This window comes from Camelus bactrianus, chromosome 21 (assembly GCF_048773025.1).
Source record: "Camelus bactrianus isolate YW-2024 breed Bactrian camel chromosome 21, ASM4877302v1, whole genome shotgun sequence".
Taxonomy (NCBI): domain Eukaryota; kingdom Metazoa; phylum Chordata; class Mammalia; order Artiodactyla; family Camelidae; genus Camelus; species Camelus bactrianus.
In genome coordinates this window covers 26,022,807-26,048,989 of record NC_133559.1, presented here as the reverse complement: position 1 = coordinate 26,048,989, position 26,183 = coordinate 26,022,807, and the positions used below count along the sequence as shown (strand labels likewise).

At 36.9% G+C, this 26,183-nt stretch overlaps 1 protein-coding gene across 1 annotated transcript in view; it reads left to right on the top strand.

The window, feature by feature from the left end:
- Positions 1-26,183, top strand: part of ACBD6 (acyl-CoA binding domain containing 6) — a 158,832-nt gene that overhangs the window by 116,164 nt on the left and 16,485 nt on the right. Inside the window, exon 7 of the mRNA XM_010954927.3 lies at positions 20,313-20,343. Within this exon, the coding sequence (XP_010953229.1) occupies positions 20,313-20,343 (31 nt within the window). The remainder of the gene's footprint in view (positions 1-20,312; positions 20,344-26,183) is intronic.

Genomic DNA, 26,183 nt, shown 5'->3' with positions numbered 1-26,183 from the left:
GAAGAACAAGTTTGATAAGACATACATGTCTGTCTCTTCTTACAACGTCTAAGTGCTTTGTAGTGATTTCATCGTACTTCTCTGTTCCACACTTCTCTTTTCCTCTATCTATCTAGGTAAATTCCATTCAAGCAAATCCTTTAAAGAAAAATATGTATCTTATATTTGCATAACACTATATTTTTAAATGGGCTTCTACATAACGTTGATTTCATGTTGTCCTCAAAGCTATGGTTTATTTTTTAATGATTTCCTTTTAAAGTCATAGAAATACCATATAATAGAAATACAGAGAGGGTCCCCCAAAATCTATCTGACTGAAAGTACCATTTATTATAAGTCTTCTTGTTTTATTCATTGCACCTTCACCTTTCAAAAATATTTGTTGAATTTGTGGCTAGCTTTGAAGCAAAATAAATGTTACTGTTTTTAAAGAGTTATCAGTTGCTTTGTGCTTCCTTTGGGAGTAAGGGTGCTATCTGCATTACTTAAAACTCAGTTTGAAAATAATTAAAGGTGACTTTGAAATTGCCATGGGTTAGATGAATAGAATCAGGTAATCAGCACTTTTCCAGAGCCCTCCTGCATTTCCCTAGAGTCCTCCTGGCTTATATTTCGTGATTCCCTTCCAGCACCAACTTTCTTGTTTTGGTTTGGTTTTTCTCCTCAGCTAAGGAGAGGTAATCAAGTCAAATGATAATGGTATCAGGTATTATTCTGCTAACGTTTCCCTGTGGTGCAGTGAGGACCGAAGATGGAGTCCAGAGAAGACTGCACAGAGGAGGTCAGTGCAGAAGTGGGAGCGGTTAATCTCTGCGGCTCTGATATCCGACAGCTGGTCTCACATGGGCCTGGTGCCAGCAGTGTCTTTACAGGCTTTGTGGCAGAGATTATTTAAAGGAGATTAATCCCTCTAAACCCCTTATATTTTAATTATTTCTGTATGTATTTATAAAACCTGCAGTCTGCTTGTTTCAGGGCACAACTGTCCAAGCCCTTGTCTTTAACCTGGTTTCCACAATCAGACAAGTATATCTCTTGTTACCACAAAGGATACACTGTTGATTTGATTTTCCTTGTTACTAAAATTGTGTGGGGTTTTGTCTGTTGTTTGGTTTTTTGATTTTTGGTTTTTTTATTTGGTTAGTTTTGGGGTTTGGTCTCTGCTTGATATTGTTAACATTACTGTCTTCTGAAAGGATAACTAAAGTTAATATGCCTTATTTTAGGATATCTGCTAAAATGCTGTTTTTGTATTACATGATAGGAATTGAAAGTTGTACACTTGTAGAATGTGAAAACCTCCGGGTATTAGTAAGAACAATAGACTTTTCAGGGTATTATATTTTACAGATGGGTCAGTAGACGTGCCTGTCAGGGCTTCCAGCATTTTCAGCTATCTTTATGCCTGACCAGGGCATCCAGAACAAGAGACTCTACCTCTCCAATTTACGTTATTGAGGGCTAGCAAAATTTCCTTTGAATGTGAGAGTTCACACTATGAAGGAACAAAAATCACAAGAGCTTATGAACTATCCTTTGTGGCATTAGAGCATCACATTTCTAGCCACCATGGAAGTGCTTCTGTCTTTAACATGCAAGGAGACATTTCTGCTGCTTCATGCACTCTACTGCCCTTTATTCCCAATACTGAGGAAAGAAATTCTTTGGGGGATCATCCTTCTGAAGGTGTTCCACCTTCTGGGGAACCTCTAATAGGGCCTGTCTTGGTTTAGAATGTGTTCGTGATATTTGTATCATCTAACTGCTTGTTTTAGATTGTTTTATTTTAGTATGAAGTTACAGTTTTTAGTTAGACTGTCCTTTGTCCTTTTAATTGTATTTTTTCATGCTTAACTGAATGAACATTCAACATATTTTGAGATGGAAGAGAGATCTTGGTTAACTGAAGTATTAGTAACTAATGTTTCATTATCCAAATGCAATAACTGTTTGCTTGTGCTCCTGAAGTGGAAATTAGACGTTGAAATTGCAAAACTTACCACCTCTACGCAAATGGAATAAGTAAAGTCCTAGTTCTGTGTTTGGCTTAGTGTATCACTTTGAGCAGGTCATTTAATTCTTCTGAGCTTGAGTTTCCTTATTTACAAAATGGAACTACTAATGCCTGCTAATACCTGTCCCGCTTCCTTCAGGGCGTCCGTTTCATAAGCTGGTAGATACGAAAGTGTCCTGTAAAATTGTATGTAAGTAAATTTTCTTTCTTAAAAGAAAGAAAAGCATGTCTGAATTAAAGATCTGCATCACCTGTACCTAATTACATACATACACACAACCTGTAGGAGGCTAGTAGTGTGGCCACAGATCTTTTGTGCTATCCATATTTTGTGAATGGGTTTTAATTGTTGTTAGTTGAGCTGTTTCCTTGTCTCTTTCCAAAAAAAATGTATTTTCTTCCCTGTAACTATTATTTATCAAAAATGTCTTTTAATGTAATAGGTATTATGGAAGCATAATATTACCATAAAGAATTAGACTATAATGTAATAATACTTAATAATATAAACAATCTATATTTTAATATAATATGTTCTCATATTTGAGCTGATCTAAACTTCATATATGCATAGTGTTAATTTTTAAAACCATAACAATATGCCAAATTCTATTAAAAGCTGAGGAAATCCTTGGTTAGAAATTCTTATCTGACTTGAAGACAATTAGAATATGCTTCAGAGTTTTAAGTGGAAGAATGGCATGCTTAGGACAATGCTTGCAAAAGAGATGGGAGACCAGATAAATTATTAGGGAGGCTCTTATAGGAATTAGTGGATTAGGAGATTAGGACCTGAATAAGGTCCATTACTGTAGAGAAAAAGAATCAGGTATAATGGTACAGAAGGAGAATTCAGTCAACTTCACTTGATGAAAGACAGTATAAGAGATAAAGAAAAGGGGTAGAAGTTGAATATGACCTCAAAGCCATAGACAAAAAAGTTTTCTGGTTTTGGCATGGCTAATTTTAGGCGGCTATCATGAAATTCATTTTAAAATGTCCTAAAGAAAAAGGAAAACCGAAAGAGAACATTTGTACACATAGAGATGTTTTCCCAAAAGAATAGTAATGGATTCTGAGAGAGGGCTGAATCTTATACTGAATCTTAATTTTAACACCTGAGATACAGAAAAATCTCAGAGAAACCCATCAAATCCCAGTTCTGTTTAAGAGCATAAGCTTTGGAGCCAGAGACTTCATTTAAGTTCTGGCTCTGAACGTTACAAATCCTGTGACCTCAGACAAAGTTACTTAACCTAACTAAGCTTCGGTTTCTTCATTTGTGAAATGAGATAATTTAATACCTACTTCATAAGGTTGTTGGGTGGATTACATAAAAGATCACATGTAAATTGCTTAGCACAGTAAACAGATTAGCCACTACCATCATTGTTTTTACTCACTGGCTAAAATCAGTCTGTCTTGCTCCATTGGCAGGCTGTAGGCAGAAAGGTATATGAAATAAACTATCATTAAAGTTGAGTGGAATACTGCATCTTTGTTTTGCTGCTCATAGATGTGTATGATCTTTGTTATAAAATTCTGATTCATAGATAACTTGAAGTCTTTTGTTCTTGTTTTTAAACCTTTATCAGAAATAAGATCTTCTTGACTCTCAGTTGTCCAGCCATGTACAAAAGTTATTAAATCACAGTAGGCCTCCACAGTAGAGGTGGAGCAGGGGAATAAACTAAAGCTAACATTTATTGAGACTCTATTTCCCTTAATACAATCACTCATTCCCCTTAATAAAATCAGTCTCATATGCCAGAAAAATAGCACAAAAGTAGTCTTATCTTTGAATGTATGGGTTTTGTTACATTTCTTACCATAGGCTGTGTCCTTTTCTGTTGGGTCCCCAGAGAAAGCAGCTTATTTAATATTTCTTTAGAAAACCCAGGAAAGAATTTAGGGAGCAGGACTGATGTGGACCATTGAATAACTGAAGTAAAAATCTTTCCATGTTTTTACACATTTTAAAAATAACCTAAAAGTGGATTGAAAGTGTGCTGATGGTGATAAAAACCACCTTTTGATAATATCTACAGGCAAATAGTTCAGAGGAAATTACAGTATGAAAACCTGAAATTGTGTCTTTAGGGTAAATAGAGGGTTAAATCTCTGAGCTGTAGAAGCAGATTGAGTTTTCCTTTTGTGATCTGGGCTGACAAGACATCAGTATTCTATTCATCTGTTGGGAATTAGGCTGTTAATCCAATCAATGACTCTTGAGTGAGCTGTGGCCTACCTCCCCCACTGGGGAACAATCGGATCAAACTGCAGATTGTTTAAGAGCACAGAGCTGTCCTCGTGTCAGGTGGAATTCTCAAACATTCCCTGGTGAATTGGGGATAGGGAAAGCTGTCGTGGCCCATTTATCCTGCTCCTTAAATAACCAGGTATCTGCCTTGTCCATAGGAAAGCATTAGGCAACACTGACAACAGGAGTGCAATAGAAATCCATTAACTTTAACTCACAGAAGTGTGGGTGAAAGGAAGGACTGTTTCCAAACACCCCACAAAACAACTTATATAAAAGTTTTTTTCACTTTTTTCGTATTTTTTTCCTACTCCTGAAACCCTGAATCATTTTTTCTGCTGGGCTTTTTTTTTTTTTGGTTGTTGTTAACTGTTTTCTGTCATTGACTTTTGTTAACCACGAAGAGCTCTTTCTGTATATTTACACTGCCCTGCCTGTATTTTTTATAAGTCATTAGGGTACAAATAAATTTTAATATAGATTATGGGAACACTAATTAAATAACATTTTAATTTAAAAATATCTTTCTCTGAGGAATGCTAATTAAATAAAATTTTAATTTTAAAATATCTTAGTCTGAGCATACATAATTTTGACATCTTTTGCAGCGTAGCAAAATTTGATTTCTAATTACTGATTTAATAGTCCATTAAGTACATTTGGAAATTATTATTGAACTGATTAGATAGATGTTCAGGGTTGCAGTTATCTTCTATGAAATGCTGTCTCAAATTTTTCCTTTTAAACGGTAAGGTGAAATGAGCTGTCATCAATCAAAATATCCAAAATGCAAAGAGAAATTCTCAAAGATGGTACCTACTATCCCAATCTCAGTGAAGACAGGCTTAAAGGACAGTTTTATTGCTTTCTATATACACTACATAAGAGTGTTCCAAAAAAGAATTTCCTAAATTTGCCAAATTTATCCATTCATTCTAAGTATTTAGTATGCACCTTTTACGTACCCAGAACTCTTCCTAAGCATTGGTGTTCCCACCGTGAACAAGACAGACGAGGTCTACACTCTTTGGGAGCATACATTCCAGTGAGGAAAACATACTAAAAACAAGTAAATAAGATGCTAGCAGATAAGTGCTAAGAAGTAAATGTGGTAGATTGCCTACTTTGAACAGAATGATCAAATAAGACTTTACTGAACAGGCAGTCATTAAACTGAGACTTCAGTGGAGAGGAGGTGCTGTAAGTCATGCCCCAAATCCCTGAAACAAAAATGAGCCTTATATGTCCACTGTTCCCCAGGTCGGTGGGTTTCAGGCCCAGCAGAGCATCAGAATTTCCTCACAAGCTTTGTGAAGATAAAAACATTGGAGCCTCTGTCCCTAGAAATGCTGATTCAGCAGGGCTGTTCATGGCACTGGATGCACAGGTTCTCAGCCCTGCTGCCGTGAACAGAGCAGGAAAACCTGTCTCAGCCGGTGTAGATGGTGTCTTCCCTTGAGCACATCACATACTTACCTACTTCCATCTGTGCCCATGTTTTTTCTCTCCCTGTAGTTCTCACCCTTATTCTGTCATAGGTATGTCCATCCTCACCCTTTCAAATACCATCTGCTCTTCCAGGCCCTGTTTCAGTAGGAAGCACAGAGTATTTATTCATGAAGTATTCTTACAAAAACAGTTGAACCCAACTTTAACAAAACCTATTTTAAAAATACGTGTGATAGCTATGTAAATGACATCAAAAGAAAGTAAACTGGCAAATCTGGACTGTAGAGCGTTCTGCTGAACACCTGACTATTTCTCTAAGTTAGTGGCATTAAAATAAAAAAAAGTGAGACAATAAGAAACCCATTAAATAAAAAGAAGTTAGGAGCCAGAATGTAATCAGGTGCCATAATGAGAGATACTCTGAAAGGACTTTGGGAGAGGTAATGAGGGGGAAATAGGGAGAGGTTAGTATGAGCCACAGCAGTCAAACGTCTTCAAGAGGGAATCGCAGCCTGGCGTGAACTGTAAAAGCTAGGTGCTACTTGATGGGCACTGAGGTGGGACTGGGGCTAGGTAGCAGAAACAGCTCTTATGTGTTTGTAATGAAGAATAATTGGATAAAGTGGATCCAGACCATGGAAGCTATGATGCTTAGATAATGGAATTTGGACTACAGTGTGTGCGTGCACATGCACGTGTGTTTTTAAAAGGAGTAACATGATGGAATTTTTTGGAGTGATTCATCTAGTGACAGTGTACTGCTGCTAGGGAGAAAGGCATAGGGAGGAACACCAGTGAAGACACGACTGTATTCATTCGGGAATGAATTGATAAAATATTTGTGTTTGAGTAACAACAGCAGAAGATAACCAATTTCCTCAATACCAAAAGGAAAGTGCCTAGTTCATAGCACCCTCTGCGGATGGGGAGCTATTTTGTGGACCTAGCAGACTACGAAAATTTTCATTGTGAACGTGAAAAATGAATGAGTAGGAAAGGAATGAATCATTTCTTGGATTTCTCTGCTATAGGTCTGATTATTTACTGTAGGAGGGATTTAGAATAGAGTAGATTGAAATATATTGAGCTTTTACTGCACAGTGTTACAGAAGCAGGAATGCAGTAAGCAAAACACCCTTCAGAAGAGAAAATAGTTTGGCTCTGTTTTCTTATGTACCTAACTTTGAATGCTAGACCAGCTTAGTAAATTAATTTTTTTAAATATATAGACTGATCTACACCTTCTCAAAATATGCATACTTGAAAAAGTACAGCAGTCAGCCAAAGAGAAGTAAAAATGAATGTGTAGTTCTGAAGAGTAAGATGATTCACTCTCTGAATGTGATAGATCGGTTTTGAGCTTATGGTTAATAGGAATTACACAAGCATGCCGTATATGAGACTATAATTTAGGTTACCTTTTGCCTTTAACCTGCAAAAATAAAAATTTTAACCACATTTCTTCTGTGTATTGTATCTATTTGTGTTGATTCCCCTTGCTCCTTTTAGTAACATAGTACAGTGAGAAAACGTGGGTTTTGATGCTGAAGGGCCTGGGACCTTGCGCAGGTTAAATATAATCTCTCTGGGCCTCATTTTACCTGGCTTGAAAATGGGAATAACAGCGTTTATGTAAAAGGGTTGTGAGGATTAAAAGAAATGATGTTCGTAAGACTTCCAGCACAAATTGGTATTCAGCCAATGTTTGTTCCTGTTTCTTTCCTTATTTTAGTAAACTCTCAGTTATCTAGCGCCCCCTTGGAAGGTTCAACATTCTAGGTTAGTGTTGGTTTCAAACAGCTGAACAGTTACATTCTGCTTTTTATTTCTTAACTTTTTCTGTAAAATTTTTTTTTCTAAAATAAATCCTATACTTCATTGCCTCTTTCTTAAATCATTGTACTATACCACAGGTATTTATAGATGGTGAAGCGTAGGGCTAAAGCTTCTCTTTCTCTCTTGAGATTGCTAAAATCTGCAGGTTGGCATGCAGCCCGGCCCTCTTTATGGCTGGCTATTCTCTGCAGTCTAAAATGTCCGCAACTTGCCACCTCTGTCGCAGCTTCTTTTCTGCTGGCTGCTACTGTGGCTGCCCCCTTCTTTCTTCTGATTACCATTAGGCTCTGCTGCCCTCTTAACACTTCTGCTCGCTAGTCCTTGCTTTCCTTCACTTCTCACTTTCTATGTCTCTTCTGCCTCCTGTTGCATCTCATATTTCATGGGCAAAGACTGGCCTTTCATTGCTTTCTCAGACCAGCCAGCAGAATCCTTCTTATATAGGAGCCAACTGGTCACAGCATGGTGACCTTAATATGGTCCTTATCAGCACTTTCCCCCGGTACTGTGGGCCCTATTCCAGATACTTAATGCCAAAAATCAAGTCCCTGGATTAGTGAGGTATAACTATATTTGGTTTTCCTGTCAGTACTTTGTTTTTCTTGTCTTTTATTTTGTGCAACGTTTTGTGCTAGATAGAAGAGATGGAGGAAATAGGGGTCTGTAAAGCTGAACTATGCACATGATCCTTACCTTCAAAGAACTTGGAGGACACAGACTTGTTTATAAATAACACAAGGTAAAAGGTGAAAGGGGATGAGAGAAAGAAAGTTTTAAGTAAGGATTGTGAAGGCTCAAGGTTCTACCTAAAATTACAAAGAAGAGTGGCTGTTTTTGAACCCAACCTTGGAATAGTGGGTGATTGAGTCCTGCAAGAGTCAGAACAGAGGAACGGGTCAGAGGGAGGGCAGCTTTCATGATTCTCTGCCATTTTAAAGGTAATGGTAAAGAATCACTTGGGAGCATCATGGGTACATTTTTTTCTTTTCTGATTTGAGGGTCTGGGTCTTTAAATTTACTATATTTTTCATTCATCTGTGTTCCTTATGAATGTTTATTTGGAAACAGAAAGGATACAGAGGCATAGTATAGGGGTTGCATTTCTATGCTTTTGTAGTTTGAATTTTAAGCATGGTTGAATTTTTCTACATTTTAACTTTATTATGTAATTTTGTTTATTTTTAATTCAACTGAGTATTTTTATTTTATCCTAATGTATAATCCCTTACAGAGATTTCAAATGTATGAGCAATGTTAATTTATTAGAATCGTTTTTGCTGCTGTTTATAACAACGCCATATTTATTAAATTTGAACATTTCTTTTAAGCTAAAACAGAAAAGAAAAGCATAAATAACCATGACAGACAACCTGCTTCTGGTGTGGTCATTTGAAACGAAACAACCAAAAAATTTAATCAACTTAAATTTAGAAAAATTAGCTGATATAAGTTGTAAACCAGATGAGTAAAAGCTTTCACTTATTCATTCTTGACATTCAATTCCATTTATTCTTTGTAATATATTTTAAAACAGAATGTTTATAAAGACTAAGGTTTGGGTTCCTATATCCTGTTTTGATGTTACTAAGAAAAAATGTTTGGAGTCATATTCATGCTTTAACATGAATTCCACTTTAACCCACAAAGAGGGAGGAGGTAAAAGATTTTGTAGATACAAGATGATGTGTTTTATTAAAACATCATAATCATAATAGTAAGAGTATCATAATATAGTTGGCTTAAAATAATTATTAATAATGATTAAAACCTGAACAGGCTTTATATTAGTGAGTCATAATCATCAAGTTTGTTGATTGAACATTTCTTGAGTGCTTATTATGTGCTAGGCTAGGCATACAAAAGATAAATAAAAGAAGAATTGATATTTGGGTCCCTAAAGACTACAATTTGGTTAGAAATAATTTTAAATAATTATCTTTTCTTTGTCTCACCCAAATACCTATTCTTTAGACATGTCAGGGTACCTAGACGTAGAAGCAATTTAGAGCTGAGGAAAATTTTTGATGTTTTTTTAAAGCCTACTCCTTTTCTCTAGTACTCTTGGCAAACAGAAAAGTTAAAAGAATTAGAAGACAACCTGATTGTCCTCCTGTCTTTCTGTCTCCCACTTGCCAATCAATTCTGTGATTGCAGTCATGGTTCTCATGTTCATGCCCCTGTTCGAATTGATTTCTCAGTGGACATGCTCTAAGTTGAAAGACCAAAAATCTCAATATTTCACATTAAACACAAGAACACTTCAGCCCACAGCATCTGAACTCAAAGGCCCCAAATTAGGCATGGTGATCTGAGGAGCATAGCAAGCATGAAATGGATGGGGGTTGTCAGGTAACCCCATCCGGCTTGTAATTGTAAACAGACATTTATAACTAACCACAATTTTAATTGGTTTGATCGCTTTTTATTGGAAATTGCTAAATAATAATCACTGAAAAGTGTTTGTAAACATAGATGGTATTCAGATTCAGAGAGAGTACAAATGAGTAGTAATTTTTTCTTATTACAAAAGTGGTATCAATATATTTTTAAATGTTTACAAAATACAAATAATAAATAAAAAGAAAAAGTTTTCAGTCATCTATAATCTTACCCTTGAGATAACCCCTGTTATCTCTTTGAATGCTTTCCTCATCTTTCTTCTACAGGTAGAGAATATATATTTTTTTAAATGGGATCATACTGTACATAGTTTCATATCCTACTTTATTTACGTGCCATGAGTATCTTCTCATCTGCAAATCAGATACTCTTCTTCAGCAGTTTCTGAGGTGGCTGCCTAGCACAGGTGTACTGTTACTGTAGCCATTCCACTGCTACCACGTCTAGGTTGTTCTGCTTTGCAATATCTAAGCTAGATTGTAAACTCCATGAAGACAAAGACTACAGTTGGTTTATTTATCATTGTGTCCCTGCTATGTAGTAGACTTTCAGAAGACAGGTGTTTAATTCTTCTACTCCCCCGTGTCTGTACCCGTGCAGCTACATGTGACAGGACAAAAGTGCACAACTCTGCTGCCTTCAAGTTTATAATCTCTGATCTCAGGTGGGCGCTCAGTGCTGCCCCGCAGTCACACTGCGTTCCCCTGTTCCATTAACTCTTCCACTCTGAGAGACCCCTCTTTCATACTTTCTCCTCTCTCCTTACAATGCAGACACCTCCTTCGTCATCCTCCTTCTCTGCTGATGACTTTCCTTTCCCATTTAACTGAGGAAGCAAGAGTCATTTAAAAAGAACTCCCTTGTGGGGAGGATATAGCTCAGTGGTAGAGCGTGTGCCTAGCATGCATGAGATCCTGAGTTCAATCCCCAGTACCTCCGTTAAAAGTAAATACATACATACATACGTACGTACGTAGGTACATACATACATACATACCTAACTGCCTCCCCCCCCCAAAAAAAAGAACTCCCGTGAGTTCTGCCATCACATCTGTCTGCCTAACTGTATCTGTACTTACATAGTCCACCTTCCCGCCTGTTAGTATGTGCGAACTATCTGTGCTCCTAAAGCCTGTCCCCCTGCTTATGTACACGGTTCCATCCTACTCAAGGATCTTACTGCATAAATCCTTTCTCACGTTATCGGTTTTCCCTCTCTTCTGTATAGTTTCCATCAGATACAAATATGCTGTTATCTCTCCACTCCACTTAACTGTCCAGGTACTGCTCCATTTCACTCCTCTTTACAGCAAAATTCCATGAAAGAGTTGTTTATACTCTAATTCCTCCTTCCCCATTATTCCTTGAATCCAGTTGTGTTCACTTCTACTGTTCTTCCTGTTCTTATCAGAAAATCAGTAAATTCCACTTTGCTAATTAAATCCAATGACCACTTTTCAATTCTTACCATGCCTCCCTACCAGCAGCATTTGGCACAACTGATCACTTTTTCTTTAAATACTTTACTATCTTGTGTTCCAGGACATTGATTTTCTTACTACCTTACTGGCCTTCTCAGTCCCTTTTTCTCATTCTTCTTCAGTAGTTCTTTCTCAGTGCCTTTTGCGTGCTCCTTCTCCTGTCCTCTTGTCTTGGAATGCCCAGGAGCTCCATTTTCAGATCTCTTCTTTTCTCTATACCCAATCCTTGGGTGATCTCATCCAATCCCTAGGCTTTAAATACCTGCTTTGAAATCTCAAGTTTATATCTTCAGCCTATAACCTCTCTTCTGAACTTCAGACTCATGTATCTGACTGTCTGCTTGACCTCTCCTTTAGGATATCTGATAGATATCCCAAACTTAATATGCCCAAAATCAAACTCCTGACCTTACCCACAAAACCTGCTTCTCCCCAAATCTTTTTCATCTTAGTAAATGGCAGTTAAAATCCTTGTTGCTCAGGCCACATTCTTGGTGGAATCTGTAACCTCCTCTCTTTTTCTTACGTGAATATCCGATCTATCAGCAAATCCTATTACTTCTACTTCCATAGTATGTCCAGAATCTGACTACTTCTCACCTTGTCTTCTGCGAGCACTTTGGCCCAAGTCCCCATCATTTCTTACCTGGATGTATGATATAAACTATCCTTCGATCTGTTCTCAATTTGGCAGCCAGAGTGGTCCTCCTAACCCATAAATGAAGGTAAGTTACTTCTCTGCTCAGAACCTTCCAGTGACCTCCCATTGAATTCAGAATAACAGCCAAAATCCTTACAATGGCTTACAAGGCCCTATGCCATCTGACCCTCAAACCTCTCAGACCTCATCTTCTATTACCAGTCTAATTTGCTCACTTGGCCCAGCCACACACTGGCCTATTTTTGGTCCCTGAAACATGGCAGGCACAGAACCATCTCAGGGCCTTCTACTTGCTCATCTTGCCCCCTCTGTTGCTTTTCCCCCAGATACTCAGACAGCTTGTTCCCTCACTGCCTTCAGGTATCTCTCAGTAATCTTTCCACTGAGGCCTATGCTGACTGCCTTTAAGTTGAAACTCATTCTACCCTGCCTGCAGTGTTCCTGATTCTTTCCTGCTTTATTTTTCACAATAGCTTTATCATCATCTAAACTATTACGTATTTTACTTAGTTTACTTTCTGTTTCCATCTCCTCTAAAACTAGGTAGAGATTTTTGTGTTTTTTTTTTAATTGCACTTAGAACAATGCCTGTCACATAGGAGGTACTCAGTAAATATCTGTTAATAATGAATGTAGTGAACATCCTTGGTGAATAAATATTTGTACAAATGCATGATTGGTTTATTCGTTCACTTAGTAAAATGATTGAGTGCTTACTGTATACCAAACTCCCTGCTAGGTGCTAAGAATATAACAGCCAAAATGTCAGATGTGGTTCCTAACCTTATAATCATAAGCAAATTAAAATAACAGATAAATACATTTTTAACTATAAATTGTAATAAATGCTGTTAGAGAAGCAACTAGCCTATTGAACTGAAGAGTAACAGTAGGAGACGACTTCTTTGAAGCAAGTAGTCAAGGAGGACGTCCTCTACATAAATGGCAGGCTGGGACTTGAAGGAAGGAGCTGGCCATATGGAGAGCAGGAAGAACAATATTTTGTGATCAGATTAGAAAGTTAGGCAGGTTTGATTTGCCTTTCCCTGGTGATTAGTGATGTTGAGCATCTTTTCATGTACCTGTCAGCCATATGCACTTCCTCTTTGGAAAAATGTCTATTCAGATCTTCTGCCCACTTTTAATTGGGTTGTTTGTTTTTTGGTATTGAGTTGTATAAGCTGTTTATATATTTTGGATATTAACCCCTCATCAGTCATATCATTTGCGAATATTTTCTCCTGTTCAGTAGGTTATCTTTTCATTTTGTCAGTGGTTTCCTTTGCTGTGCAAAATCTTTTAAGTTTAATTAGATCCCATTTGTTCATTTTTGCTCTTAACTTCCTTTGCTTTAGGAGACAGGTCCAAAAAATTACCGCTATGATTTGTATCAAAGAGTATTCTGCCTGTTTTCCTCTAGGACTTTTATAGTTTCTAGTCTTACCTTAGGTCTTCAATCATTTTGATTTATTTTTGTGTATGGTGTTAGAAAATGTTCTAATTTCTTTCTTTTACACGTAGCTGTCCAGTTTTCCCAGCACCACTTATTGAAGAGACTGTCTTTTCTCCATCATATATTCTTGCCTCTCAGAAAGCAAGGTAGCACTTCAAGATCCAAAACAAACACAGCTAAGAAACAAAGTAGTAAGCCTTAAAGTCTTAAAATGCCTAAAGTTTTAAAAAGAAAGTGCTGCAAATGGCTTCATGTTGTCGGTTTTTATGGCTGAATAGTATTCCATTGTATAAATACACCACATCTTCTTTATCCAGTCATCTGTTGATGGACATTTTAGGTTGTTTCCATGTCTTGGCTATTGTAAATAGTGCTGCTATGAACATTGGGGTGCAGGTGTCATTTTGGAGTAGCGTTCCTTCTGGATATAAGCCCAGGAGCGGGATTCCTGGGTCATGTGGTAAGTCTATTTCTAGTCTTTTGAGAAATCTCCATACTGTTTTCCACAGTGGCTGTACCAAACTACATTCCCACCAGCAGTGTAGGAGGGTTCCCTTTTCTCCACAGCCTCTCCAGCATTTGTCATTTGTGGATTTTTGAATGATGGCCATTCTGACTGGTGTGAGGTGATACCTCATTGTAGTTTTGATTTGCATTTCTCTGATAATTAGTGATATTGAGCATTTTTTCACATGCCTGTTGATCATTTGTATGTATTCCTTGGAGAATTGCTTGTTTAGGTCTTCTGCCCATTTTTGGATTGGGTTGTTTGTTTTTTTCTTATTAAGTTGTATGACAACATAACGTCATTTGCAGCAACACAGATGCTCCTGGAGAATGTCATTCTAAGTGAAGTAAGCCAGAAAGAGAAAGGAAAATACCATATGAGATTGCTCATATGTGGAATCTAAAAACAAACAAAACATAAATACAAAACAGAAACAGACTCATAGACATAGAATACAAACTTGTGGTTGCCAAGGGGGCGGGGGGTAGGAAGGGATAGACTGGGATTTCAAAATGTAGAATAGATAAATAAGATTATACTGTATAGCACAGGGAAATATATACAAGATCTTTTGGTAGCTCACAGAGAAAAAAATGTGACAATGAATATATATATGTTCATGTATAACTGAAAAATTGTACTCTACACTGGAATTTGACACAACATTGTAAAATGATTATAAATCAATAAAAAATGTTAAAAACAAACAAACAAAACAAAAACAAAAAAAGCAAACAAACAAGAAAGTGCTAAGTGTAAACCAACACTTGGTTGCCCTGAAAGGATTTGCCAGTCTCAGTACCCATGAGGTAAAGATCTCAAAAAACAGCAACCACCATCAGGGAAAAAGTAGACTTAAAAAATCTATCCACCAACACACAGTTGACATGGAGAGTTTTTCTTGGCCTGTGCTTCAAGCCTAGGAGTGGGATGTGGGATGGGAGAGAGGTTTGCCCTTTTTAAATTTACATTTAACTTAAGTGTTCAAAAATTTCCAAGCTAAGAAATCACCTTAGGAATCTCAGACTGAGAATATCTCTGTGGTGCCCGGCAGAAACAAAAAAACAGAATCATTCTGGAGGGGCAGAATCATTCTGGAGGGACAGAATCTCAATCCAGGAAACACAGCAGAGAATTTCTCACAGATAAAACTCCACTTAAAATGAATTTACAGTCCAAAATTATAAAGCACACAAGAAGCAATCAACAACATGCAAATCTCAGACAGCACAACAAACATCACGTGTAGCACTGCACCACCTCCTCTTCGTGAGCTCAAATAAAAGAAATATAGGGACTGTAAGTCTACTTAAAATGCTCAAATATATCAAAGATGAACTTTAAAACCTGAGAAAAGAGTAAGACACTATAAGGTTGGAGGATCATTTTCAAGCAGAGTGAAGAGCATTTACAGCTGGGGAGTCCAGATAGGTATTCTTTTTTTTTTTTTTTTAATTGAAGTATAGTTACAATGTTTTGTCAATTTCTGGTGTACAAATGTTTCATTTATACATATACATACATATATTCCTTTTCATATTCTTTTTCATTATAGATTACTACAAGATATTGAACACAGTTCCCTGTATACTGAAGAAACTTGTTGTTTATCTATGTTATACATAGTAGTTAGTATCTGCAAATCTCAAACTCCCAATTTTATTCCCTCCCACCCCCTTCCCCCACTGATAACCATAAATTTGTTTTCTATCCCTGTGAGTCTGTTTCTGTTTTGTAAATATGTTCATTTGTGTCTTTTTTTTTAGATTCCACATATAAATGATATCATATCGCATTTTTCTTTTTCTTTCTGGCTTACTTCACCTAGAATGACAGTCTCCAGTTCCATCCATATTGCAGCAAATGGCATTATTTTATTCTTTTTTATGGCCAAGTAGTATTCCATTGTATGTATATATGTATGTATAGTGTTCAGAGCAGATAGGTATTCTTATTTGGAGTTGGCAGTCACAAAATTGGGAGGAAGATGACCAAGGCTTGGGTCATAAATTGCCTTGTGTATCAGTCAGGACACTTGTTTGCAAGTGACAAAAAGATTTCATTTGTCTAAGGAGTATGTTGTTGGCTCACCTGACCAAGAAAGGTATGGGAATGGTTGGAATGACAAGAACCGAAGGCTCTCATCTTCTCTCGCTCTGTCATTGCTGCTTTTTCCTTTGTGAATACTTCATTCTCTTACTGCAGACCAGTTCTTGCCAAAGAGTGGAGAACAGTATCACTTGTGGTTTTTGGCTCACATCTGCAGACCAGTTCTTGCCAAAGAGTGGAGAACAGTATCACTTGTGGTTTTTGGCTCACATCTTTTCCTTTTCAAAAAATTGTGCTAAAATATACATGAAGTAAAATTAACTACTTTAACCATTTTTAAGCGTACAGGTCAGTGGCACTAAGTTCATTCACACTGTTGTGCAACCATCACCACTATCCATCCCCAGAACTTTTCCCCATCCCAAACTGAAACTCTGTACCGACTAAACAATAACTTCACATTCCTCCCTCCCCCAGCCCCTGGTAACCACTATTCCATTTTCTGTCTCTATGACTTTGACTACTCTAAGTAATTCGTATAAGTGGAATAGTACAATATTTGTCCTTTTGTGTCTCTCTTATCCACTATACCATTTTCTTTTGAGCATAGAGGAAGGGACCTTCTTTGGACACACACTTCTATCCCCAGCTCTGTTTTTTAAATCCTGAGAGAAAACTCTAATTGGCTTGGCTTCAGTGACATGCTTACTTTTAGGCCAGGAAGATGGTGGGTGCTTTGATTTGCTCAGCTGGGGTTACATGGCTACCTTAGAGTCTTCCCCAGTTCTCTGGGTATACATACTTTCTCATAGAGTCCTTCCTTTCTTTCTAAAGTAGCACCCCACATCACTCTAGACTCTTATTATGCCTTTTTTTTTTTTCAGAGCACTGATCACTGCCTATCATTAAATAGACTATTTTGCTTATTACGTCCCCTACCACTAGAATGTAAGATTGATAACGTCAGGGACCTCCACTGACTTGCTCACTGTTGTGTCCCCAGTGCCTAGAACAGTGCCTGGGCCATAATAGGACTTCAGTAAATATTTTTAATTAATTAATTGAAAATTGGGCTGGAGATAAAGATTTAGTATTCATTGGTAAAATCGATTAAAAAATGAATTATGCTTCCACCTCCCTAGTGAAGATAAGCAATTACAAACTGAACAAAACTGAACTTTGAGTATATACGAACACAGTGATTAAACAAGAAAGTTACGCACAAACAGCGAGAGAGCTCTACTTTCTAAAGATGGATAATTGTGGAAAATACAACTTTGCATGATGGATGCCTGAGTTAGAGTCCTGAAATTGCAATAGATTAAACCCTTCCTGAAATTGCTTTCTGTTGCTGAGCATTTAAACTATAAATGTGAATGTATAAGCTCATCAGCTACGTGTGTGCGCGCACACACACACACACACAGACACACACACAGAAACACACACACACACGTACTGATTAACTTTGGAAACTAGCAAAGCAGATATGAGTCTAAAGCCATAACGGGTAGCGCAGTCCTTTCAGATCTGCCCTTGGCCATAGCCAGGCAAGAGAGACCACTCTGGAGCACATCACATTGTCGTGCTGCCCCACATAATCACCACTTGGATCCTGTTCACTGTAGCTGCCAAAGCTTTCTTCCCCTACCTGTCCTTGAAGTCAAGGACAGGACAAGGCAAAGAGGAACTAGAAGAAAAGTAGGGGCTGTGTCAAAAAATACAAGAAAGAAGTAGGCAAAAATGATCCCTTGCCTTCCTGACTTCTTGGTGCTGCTTTCCATCTTTTATTCCCCGTAGAGTGTATTATCCTTATGATGTGTTGTGGGCATCCCAAACTCACCCCTGCTGCACCTCAGCCGAGTCTACCCCACTCATAGGGTTCCTCAAAATCACTTCTTTCATATCTCCACCCGCCCCCCCCCCGCCCACTCCTGACCTCCAACTCCAATGAGAACTCCCATTCCTTGGTAGGAAAACAGTTTAATTAAACTATATTGTCTCAAGATTGTCTCCCTATCCCCACCGCTGTCATCCCTGCCAAGCTTGTCTAGGTGTTAAAAAGCCCTCAAGGAATGGCTTTTTTCTTACTACCTGTCTGAACCAGAAAATAGGCTCTCTGTGGCAGCTTTTTGCTTTTCTCTCTAGGAGATTAAATAGAACCGCAGCCAAAACGTTCTGGGAGCCAAGCCCCACATTCAGCTTTTAGGAAGTAGGAAAGGTAGATAAGGCGTGCCCAGAGTCGTTGATTTATGTCACAATACCACGCTCTCTCAGTTATTCACAGCAGTGGTTAAGCATTTATCCTTAATTACCAGGGGCTTAATAATGGCCATGCACGTACCAAGTGCAGATCAAGTTAATTACGAAGTTCTACTTTTCACCTGTGCTTAATCCTGATCGTGTACTGCTCATGTAATGTGATCACCTGCTCTCAGCTTAAGAAGTAGCATTACTAAAAAGTACTCATCTGTACTATAATTAATTAGAATATCTTTGTTTTAAAAGAATAAAAAAATTAACTGAACTGTTGGAGTTTCCTGAGTTTTTGACTAACAACTTGTAGGACTCTGTGTTCTGAAATCACATTTCTTTATGATATTTGATATGAATAGGAAACCTAATATTATAATCCTGGAATTTGTGAATCTTTGAAAAGGAATTAAAATGCTACTACTCTTACTATAAATCATAGTCTTCTTAGATAGATTTGGGGATGTGCTTAGAGAAAAACCATTGTAATACCAGCCAAGATAAATGATATATAGAGTCAGTTTTTCTGCCACTAACTGGGTTATCAAACTGCCGCATTTTAAGGGATTCCCTTTGGTTTAACATCTGCAAATCCGGTCATCCTGTCACCCTGTCACCCTAACTGTAGCTGCTTCAGTGCACAAGTTAGCATTCAACATTCTCCTTTTCTCCAAGAGAGAGAGCTTGGTCAAAAGTTACTGTGGGACAGACATAGAATACAAACTTGTGGTTGCCAGTGGGGAGGGGAGTGGGGAGGGACAGACTGGGAGTTCGAGATTTATAGATACTGACAGGTATATATAGAATAGATAAACAAGTTCATACTGTATAGCACAGGGAAATATATTCAAGATCTGGTAGTAGCTCATGGTGAAAAAGAATATGAAAACGAATATATATATATATATTCATGTATGACTGAAAAACTGTGCTGTATACCAGACATTGACACAACATTGTAAACTGACTATAACTCAATAAAAAAATGAATTTAAAAGAAAACACTAATTCAAGGACATTTCTACATAAGGAAATATTAATCAAATATAATTATTTTACCTTGAAGCTAATTAAAATTATATATAGTTATATATTTTAAAAAGTTACTGTGGGGCTCAAAGAACTGACTTTTTTTTTTTTTTGAAGTACAGTCAGGTACAGTGTATCAGTTTCTGGTGTACAGCACAATGTACCAATCATGTATATACATACAAATATTCATTTTCATATTCTTTTTCATTAAAGGTTATTACAAGATATTGAACATAGTTCCCTGTACTATACAGCAGAGACTTTTTTAAATCTATTTTTATATATAGTAGCTAACATTTGTAAATCTCAAACTCCCAAATTTATCCCTTCCCACCCCCTTTCCCCAGTGACCGTAAGATTGTTTACTATGTCTGCAAGTCTGCTTCTATTTTGTAGATGAGTTCATAGTGTCCTTTTTTTTTTTCCTTTTTTCTTTTTTTTAGATTTCACATATAAGTGACATCATATGGTATTTTTCTTTCCCTTTCTGGCTTACTTCACTTAGAATGACCATCTCTAGCTCCATCCATGTTGCTGCAAATGGCATTTTATTCTTTTTATGGCTGAGTAGTATTCTGTTGTATAAACACACCACAACTTCTTTATCCAATCATCTGTCGGTGGACATTTAGATTGCTTCCATGTCTTGGCTATTGTATATAGTGCTGCTTTGAACATTAGCGTGCATGTATCTTTTTGAGTTAGAGTTCCCCCTGGATATATACCCAGAAGTGGGATTGCTGAATCAGAACTGACTTCTTTTCCTGTATCTGATAAGCCTATGGAACTTTGGTACATCAGATACATTTACTATAGCATAGTACTATAACATATTTACATATATTTGCTTATGTACTTTCATACTTTTGCAATAACTCAGACTTCTAAAAGATATTATTTGTTTCTGTTATAGGACAATGAAGGTCAAACAGCTCTACATTATGGTAAGATGTTTTAAAATTATTACTAATTATATTTGACTTTTCTCTATTTGTTTACCTCAACTTTGTCCAGCCCCATATAGTACTTGAAAAAAATGCCTAGCCAGTAGCAGAGATACAGTAACTTTTTATTTAAAAAATAAATTAATTACCTCTAAAGTTGGAGATATATTAAAATTCTTACGGGCACACTGATAGTACATTGAGCATTTCTATACATCAACAGAAATGGAGACTCCTCGAACCCCCTTTTGAAAATCCATTGTTTCATTCCTGTTACTATCAGTGACAACTAAGATGATAACCATTGTCACTTAGGAGCCAGGATCTCTCCTATAAGAAATAGTTTCTTGGTGTAATTGAAGTGAAGAAAAACAGGTGTGATTTTCAAACTTATTTTCCTTACTAACTGATTAGCATAGTTAAATAATCTTCACTTATATAATCTATAAAATAGAGGATAATCTGTAAAATGGAAATAATATGGCTCTTAAAAGCTACCAGGTAATTTCAATGAAATAAAAGAAATTGAAGTATTTTGTAAATTTTAGAAAAAGTATTCTTACTTTTATTCTATTTGAGTGTGAATATGGTTGAATAAAACACAGCCATCAATATTTAAACCAGAATATATCAAGAATATCTACCCAGTCAATAAGGAAGACAATCAAAAAGAAAAATCAACTCCCAAAAACAGTCAACTCACAAATGAGAAGAACTGAATAACCAATAAACAAGAAAAGATGCTCACCCTCACCAGTAACTTTCAAGAACTATGAACAGTCTGAGATTATACTCTGCTTGCAAGCTAACAAGCTAGCCTGACACAGTTTTATGGGTGTTGGCAAGAAACACAAAACTCATGGATCAGAGACAAAGGACTGTTATTCACAGCACAGCAAGCAGCATGAGCTTCATGTTTGTGTCATTTCCCCTTGAGTCGCACAGGAGCTACACAGACAAGCCCAGGAAGGTCCTGCACACATAGTGTGTCATGGCTTAGGAATTCTACGCTTAGGGAACTCCAGTCTTTCATAATGAGCTGCCAGGAGACCTGCTCAGCATTTGCCCTGGAGAAACACATATCTTATTTTACTGGACAGTAAACAAACCTGCCCTCTACTGTGGAAGGAAACACTACTTCTGTTGTCCAAGGCTGTTCATTATACAAACATCTTTGAAAAGATAGTCCGGAACAAAAGCTTCCATTACTTCTGCTCACAAGGGGTGCAGAAACATGAAAGTCCCTTGGAAAATTGTCTCCCAACAATAATCAGGGAATGCAGATTAAAACATTTAGATGAACCTTCACACTGGTCAGACTGGCAATATGTTAACATCTACAAACATTAGTATTAGGTTGTAGAGGAACAAGAACTCTCATACCTGGTTAATGTGGGAGTGCTAACTGTTGCAGTCACTTTGAAGATGAATTTAGGAAGATCTCGTGAAGTTAAAGGCACACATACCATACAACCCAGCAATTTCATTTTAGTATATACCCTAGAAATAGTCCCCAATGTGTATATAATGAGACATGGTTAAGAACATGTGTTGCAGCATTATTTGTAATAACCAAAAACTTGTTTTATTAGCCTTTATATTCCTCTTTATGCCATACTTAAAATAGTTCATTTAAATCACACATATATATACACATCCATATGCATACATATGTATTTTATGTTACCAAATGCCTTTGAAAGGTATATCATTAAAAATGTACATATATAATAAAGTACACAGGTAATCTTTAGGCTCCTTTTTATAAACAGCTCTCAGAAGTAGTTATTGTTTTCCCCAGTTTATAAATGAGAAAACCAGAACTCAAAAAAGTTAATAAACTTACCTAATGGAGCCAGAAATTCAAACCCCTATCTCTAGGTTTACTAGGAAAGGAGAGAAAAATTAATGCCTTCCCATGCCACCTTCCACAGCACTCACATCTCTCGCTCCTCACATGTTTATATGATAATTCTGTCATACAGCTCCTCTAACATCACCAAGAGCTCACTGTTCTAAGCCCTAATTTTCGACCCAGGAAAAAACTTTTCTCAGCTACTTTTATAGCTGTTTAAACCAGGCATAAGTCAAACAACCATACATAATCAAAACGGAGAAAAAATAAACTCTTCACAGTGATTGTGAGGCCTTCAGCATAAATTTCAGGACTACGCTTTCTTCCTGATGCCTGGCTTCAAGAAGCAAACTTTCTGTTACTCCAAAATATGTGCTGAAAAGTCTAGAGTTCACTGCTCTGCTTAGAAAGACGACTCCACCAGGGTAGCCACGTGCCATGCTGCATCGGCTCTTATTTCTGTCCCCTTGTTCCTTCTTTCATCCACTCACTCAGACGTTTTTTAGTGCCTTCTCTGTGGCATGTGTTGTGTTTTCCTTTCATTCCTCCATCCAGAAACTGTAGAAACAGCGAAACCAGACTAAATGTGCCCTTGAGAAGGTAGATGAGTCCCTCCGTCATCCCTAGTTAACCACTAGGGGTGAATGCCTTCATGGATGTGGGAGTGTGTCCATTTAAGTTTGATATGGGTACAATTTATTTCTAGACAGCAACAGGGTTGGGGATTTTTTTTTTTTTGGAGCTCTTTCTGACTGTCTTCCAAATAAGCTGTATTATCTTTATGTACTGATGGAAAAATCTCCAAGATATATTGTTAAGTGAAAGGATTAAGGCCCAGAGCAGTGTATATACTCTGCTGCCATAAATATGTACACATTTGCTAGTAAATGTGTAAGATATCTCTGGAAGGATACCCAGAAAGCTAATGTTGGTTGCCTAAGGAAAGAGGAACTGTGAAGCTAGAATAAAAGCATAGGGTAGAAGTTTTATCCTATAAACCCTTAAATAACTTCTTTATCAGGACCCATATGCATATATTAGCTATTTGAAAATTAAATTTACAGTTGTTTTCAATCTAAATATCATAGGCTCTATTAGTACTATAAATATGACTTAATTTCCTAATTATATTTTATTCATTCACCAAATACTTAATGAGCACCTACTATTTGCTGGATAAATTATACCAAACATCCTTTTTAAGGTAAGAGATGTCTTCACCTCCCACCCAATAAACAAGGCCCTAATAACCATAAGTGATAGAGTGTGAGTTAACATTGTGTCTAATCTGGGAAAACTATGGGCTTAGGTTTCAATGCCAGCAAACTCTGGAAATAATGCTTCTTGAGCCAGGAGTAATGGGGAGTTGGAACTGAGACCCCATGCATAAGCCAGGACCTTCAAAGGACTACATCCTCAGTAGAGGGGGGAAATTAGATTAGAAACAGTTGACACACTAGTATAAGACAGGAAAACAAGCTTATTTGCCACAGACCAGAATCTAGGTAGAAAAAAAAACTCCACCTTATGCAAGTTTGGAGTTTACATTTATAATCTCTCTGATTGTTTTAGAAATTCTCAAGTTGAAAAATTAACATAATAAGAGTACGGGGCTGGTTACCCCTAAAGGATTCAGCAGAAGCATATGCTAAACTTCTTTTGAGAGACACATCCTCAACCAACACAGTACATAATTCCTACAGAAAGAAGCTCTGCTGAAAATGAGCTCACAATCCAAAATTACAAAATACATTTGAGTGAGTATCAGCAGACACAGTAAACCACAGAATTAGGCTTAAGGAACTTAAGTAAAACTATTGGATAGAAATTATCAGAGAAGTCTATGTAAAATCAAGGAATGAAAAACATAAGAACAAGACACTCCAAAAAAGAACAGGCAGATTTGAAAGAGAATCAAATAGAAACTGCAAAAAATAAAAAAATACAGAAATCTTACAATGAATAGGTTAAAGTGTAGAATTGGACAAGTTAAAAAAAAAATGAACTGAAAGGCCATTCTAAAAGGCAGCACAGAAAGATAAAGAAATAGAATTTTAAGAGACATTGCGTGTAAAATGAGGAAGTCCAACATTTTAAAATAGGAATTCCAGAATGAGAAATGAGGGAAGAATCAGTATTTAAAGATATTTACTGATATTTCCATAATTGATAAAACATTAGCATCTTCAGATTCAGGAATTATGAGATCTGCTCAGTGTCAGGTATTAACCCAGTGGAATACTATACAGCAATGAGAAGGAACTACAACTACATGCAACAACTTGGATGAATCTCACAAACATACTGATTTCAAGGTGCCAGACACAAGAGCATGTACCATATACTTCCCTTTACATAAAGGTCAAAAATAGGAAAAACTCATCTCCAGCATTAGCAGACAGGATAATGGTTACCTTGGGAACTGGGTAGGTAGCATTTGGAAGGGATTAGCAGGGCAGGAGTGCTTCTGATGTTCTAATGATCTGGTTCTTGACCTATGTGCTAGTTGTATGGATAAATTCATCTTAAGAAAATTTATATTCAGGATTTTGGTACTCTTCTGTATGTATTTTATACTGTAATATAAAGTTTACACACACACACAGATCAAAACCTAGACAGACATAAGATGTGGTATTACAGTTTATCATATATATAATCTTTTAACCTTTCCAACAAATGTCTGAGCCTTGTTTTTCTACAGTTGCAGATAAAAAAACTGAAGTCCAGAGAGGTAGCATGAGCTTGACAGGGTGACACAGGTTGTAGTTAGCAGAGCTCAGACACCTGTCCACGTCTTCTGATTCTACTTCCAGTCCTCTTTTCATAACTTCATAAATAATTACGGTCCTGCTAGCCTTTTTTTTTTTCACATTTTCTTTTATCCTGGTATCCTATTAAAGCAGACATTATTTTGTGGAAGATAGTCTTCTATAGAACTAAAATAAATGAAAATCCCTTATGATTGGTCACCTGGGTCAGTGAGTCAGGCTATTTTTCAAAACTATACTTATGAGTAAACACACATATCAATACCTGTGTCCATCCACGTGCCTTTATATTTCTGTTTCTGTTCACTGAGAGTTTAGACAATCATAAAATTATCCCTGATTCAGGAATCCTGCCCAAAATTGATCTAGTAAAATGATCTCTATTTCTGTCTCTCAGATTATGTTATTCACTGTAGAAAGAACAAAACAAATGCCATATGTGTTATAATCAAGATAATTAAACACTCAAATAATATTATTATTAGAGGTTTTGGCATTACAAATACGTAAAACTAAAACAGTCTGACAACCCAGGAAAATTTCATGAAATTAGTATTTTAACATAATAATGACTTATAGGTGTGATTCATTTTTAATTTAGGTATTTTTTATTCGATCACTAGACTTTTACCAGATTTTAAGGTCATCAAAACAGAGTTTGGATGTAATAATAATAACAGTTATCATTTATTAAGCACCTGCTATATGCTGAAGTCTCTGCTGGGTGTATTTTATCCATTTTGTCACTTAATATTATTCAACCTTGTTTATTTAATAGGCACTCAGTAGTTATTTGTTGATTTTATTTGATTTGAGGACCCTTAACCTATCCTTAGAACTTTCATAAGACTATACGTATAGTTAAATCCAGTGATTGCAGACAGTGCTGGGGATGTTTGGGGGCTTAGCTGTTTTATGAATTACGGTTTGGCTCGACAGCTGTCCTTGTGTTGACAGCTCTTCTGATTATAGCAGTTGTCAAACTCCATCCTTAAGCAGGTTGTAAATCCTGGCTTCTTCCGATTAAAACTGGGTCAGAGCCAATGGCAGGTTAACTAGAGGCCAGTGTTAGCTACTACTGTATGTCCTTACTAGTTCGTTCTAAATGCGCTTTGCATAGATAGCAGCTCACTAAAACCTTTATTTGCCCGTTTTACTTTGGTGTTTTTGAATCTTCAGGTATCAGTCCTCCTGTTATTTTGTGATTAAACATG